Source organism: Homarus americanus, unplaced genomic scaffold, assembly GCF_018991925.1.
Source record: "Homarus americanus isolate GMGI-L3 unplaced genomic scaffold, GMGI_Hamer_2.0 scaffold46132, whole genome shotgun sequence".
NCBI lineage: Eukaryota > Metazoa > Arthropoda > Malacostraca > Decapoda > Nephropidae > Homarus > Homarus americanus.
The window spans coordinates 11,769-13,197 of NW_024750328.1; the positions used below are offsets into that span (position 1 = coordinate 11,769).

The window sequence follows — 1,429 nt, forward strand, 5'->3', positions numbered from 1 at the left end:
GCCCTGTCCAGGAAACCCCTGGGGACGCTACTGCCTCTGGGATGGCACCTGGGAGCGTCTGCGTCTCTGGTGGGCCCCAGAGGGGCGTCCCTGGGAGGGCTCCTGTGGGCACCACTACCCCTGGGAAGGTCCCAGGGGGCACCGTCGCCTGGGAGGGCCTTGAGGCTCCATCGCCCTGACAGAGAATGTGGTGGCATTACCACCTCTAACCAGGGAGCCCTGAGGCGTCCCTCTTTCTGGGAGGGCCTGAGGTGCACCACCACCTCTGCTTAATGCCCATGGTGTAATCTGATGGGCGCCGCCCCTGGGAGGGCTCCTGGAGGCGTGCCGCCCCGGGCAGGGGCCCTTAGGAGCACCGCTATTCCTGGAAGCTCCTGCTTGGGCACCACGACCCTGGCAGGACCCTGGGATGGACCCAGGGCCACCGTCACCCTAGGAGACATGGGGCACCACCGTCCCTTGGGAACCCTTAGGGGCCACCAACGCCTCTAGGGTCGTCACCTCACCTGGAAGGACCCCTGGGAGCACTAGCGCCCTGGCAGGTTCCCTGGGAGGGCTCCGGGAGTACCACCGCCTCTGAGGGGCTCCTGCAGACGTCACGGCCCTGGAAGGGGCTCCTGGGGGCACCACCACCGCCCCTAGCAGGGGCTCTAGGGGCGCTGCTGTCCCTGGGAGGGCCGCTGAGAGCTACTGTCCCAACGCGGCCCCTGGGGGAATCGCCACCACCCTGAGAATATGACGTTAAATAGATGATGCACCGTCCATCGCATTTTTAGTATCATACATTATCCTGAACAATGAAAAGGAGAATAAATATCCAACAGGAAAACATAAAATTTGGGTGTTGTGCCGACTGTAGATGCTCTGTTCTCATATATTTAATTTGGTGGTTACATTTTATTCCACCAATCAGGGGGATTAGAAGTAAGGGTGGACGTATGCAATATTATGGAAACACCACGATCAAGCCCCTGAGGTGTGCTTTCCCATGGGAGGCCCCCTGAGGCGCCACCACACCTGGCAGGGCCTGGGCGGGCCCCGGTGGGCGTCGCCGTTCCTGGAAGGGCCCTGGTTGTGCCACCACCTCTGGCAGGGCCCCTGGGCGGGCCCCAATGGGCGACGCCATCCCTGGAAGGGCCCTTGGTGGTGCCACCGCCCGGAAGGGCCCCTGGGGACGCCACTTGGGGAGGGCCCCTGTGGGAGATTACCTTCCTAGCAGGACCGCCGGTACCACTGTCCCTGGGAGGAGGCCTGTGAATCGCCACTGTCCCGCAAGAGCCGTTGGACACAGAGCCCCTATCAGAGCCCTAGGGCGCTACTGCCTGGGATGGTACCTGGAAGAGTCACCACCTCTGGCAGCAGGGGCCCCAGAGAGGCGTCCCCTGAAGAACTCCTGTGGGCACCACTACCCCTGGGAGGGTCAATTGGG

At 63.1% G+C, this 1,429-nt stretch overlaps 1 protein-coding gene across 1 annotated transcript; it reads right to left on the reverse strand.

Moving 5' to 3' along the window:
• Positions 1-269: 269 nt before the first annotated feature.
• On the reverse strand, positions 270-1,126 carry LOC121854037 (skin secretory protein xP2-like). The gene is made up of 3 exons (XM_042348420.1): positions 962-1,126; positions 507-727; positions 270-432 (listed from the first exon to the last, which is right to left on the reverse strand). The coding sequence occupies exons 1-3, from the start codon at positions 1,124-1,126 to the stop codon at positions 270-272; spliced, it is 549 nt and encodes a 182-aa protein (XP_042204354.1).
• Positions 1,127-1,429: the final 303 nt, after the last annotated feature.

Coding starts and splice junctions, on each gene's coding strand:
- LOC121854037 (XM_042348420.1), bottom strand. CDS start 1,126: ATGGCGTCGCCCATTGGGGCCCGCCCAGGGGCCCTGCCAGAGGTGGTG. Junction 728..961: donor CACACCTCAGGGGCTTGATC/GTGGTGTTTCCA, acceptor TCATATTCTCAG/GGTGGTGGCGATTCCCCCAG. Junction 433..506: donor GCTCCCAGGGGTCCTTCCAG/GTGAGGTGACGA, acceptor CATGTCTCCTAG/GGTGACGGTGGCCCTGGGTC.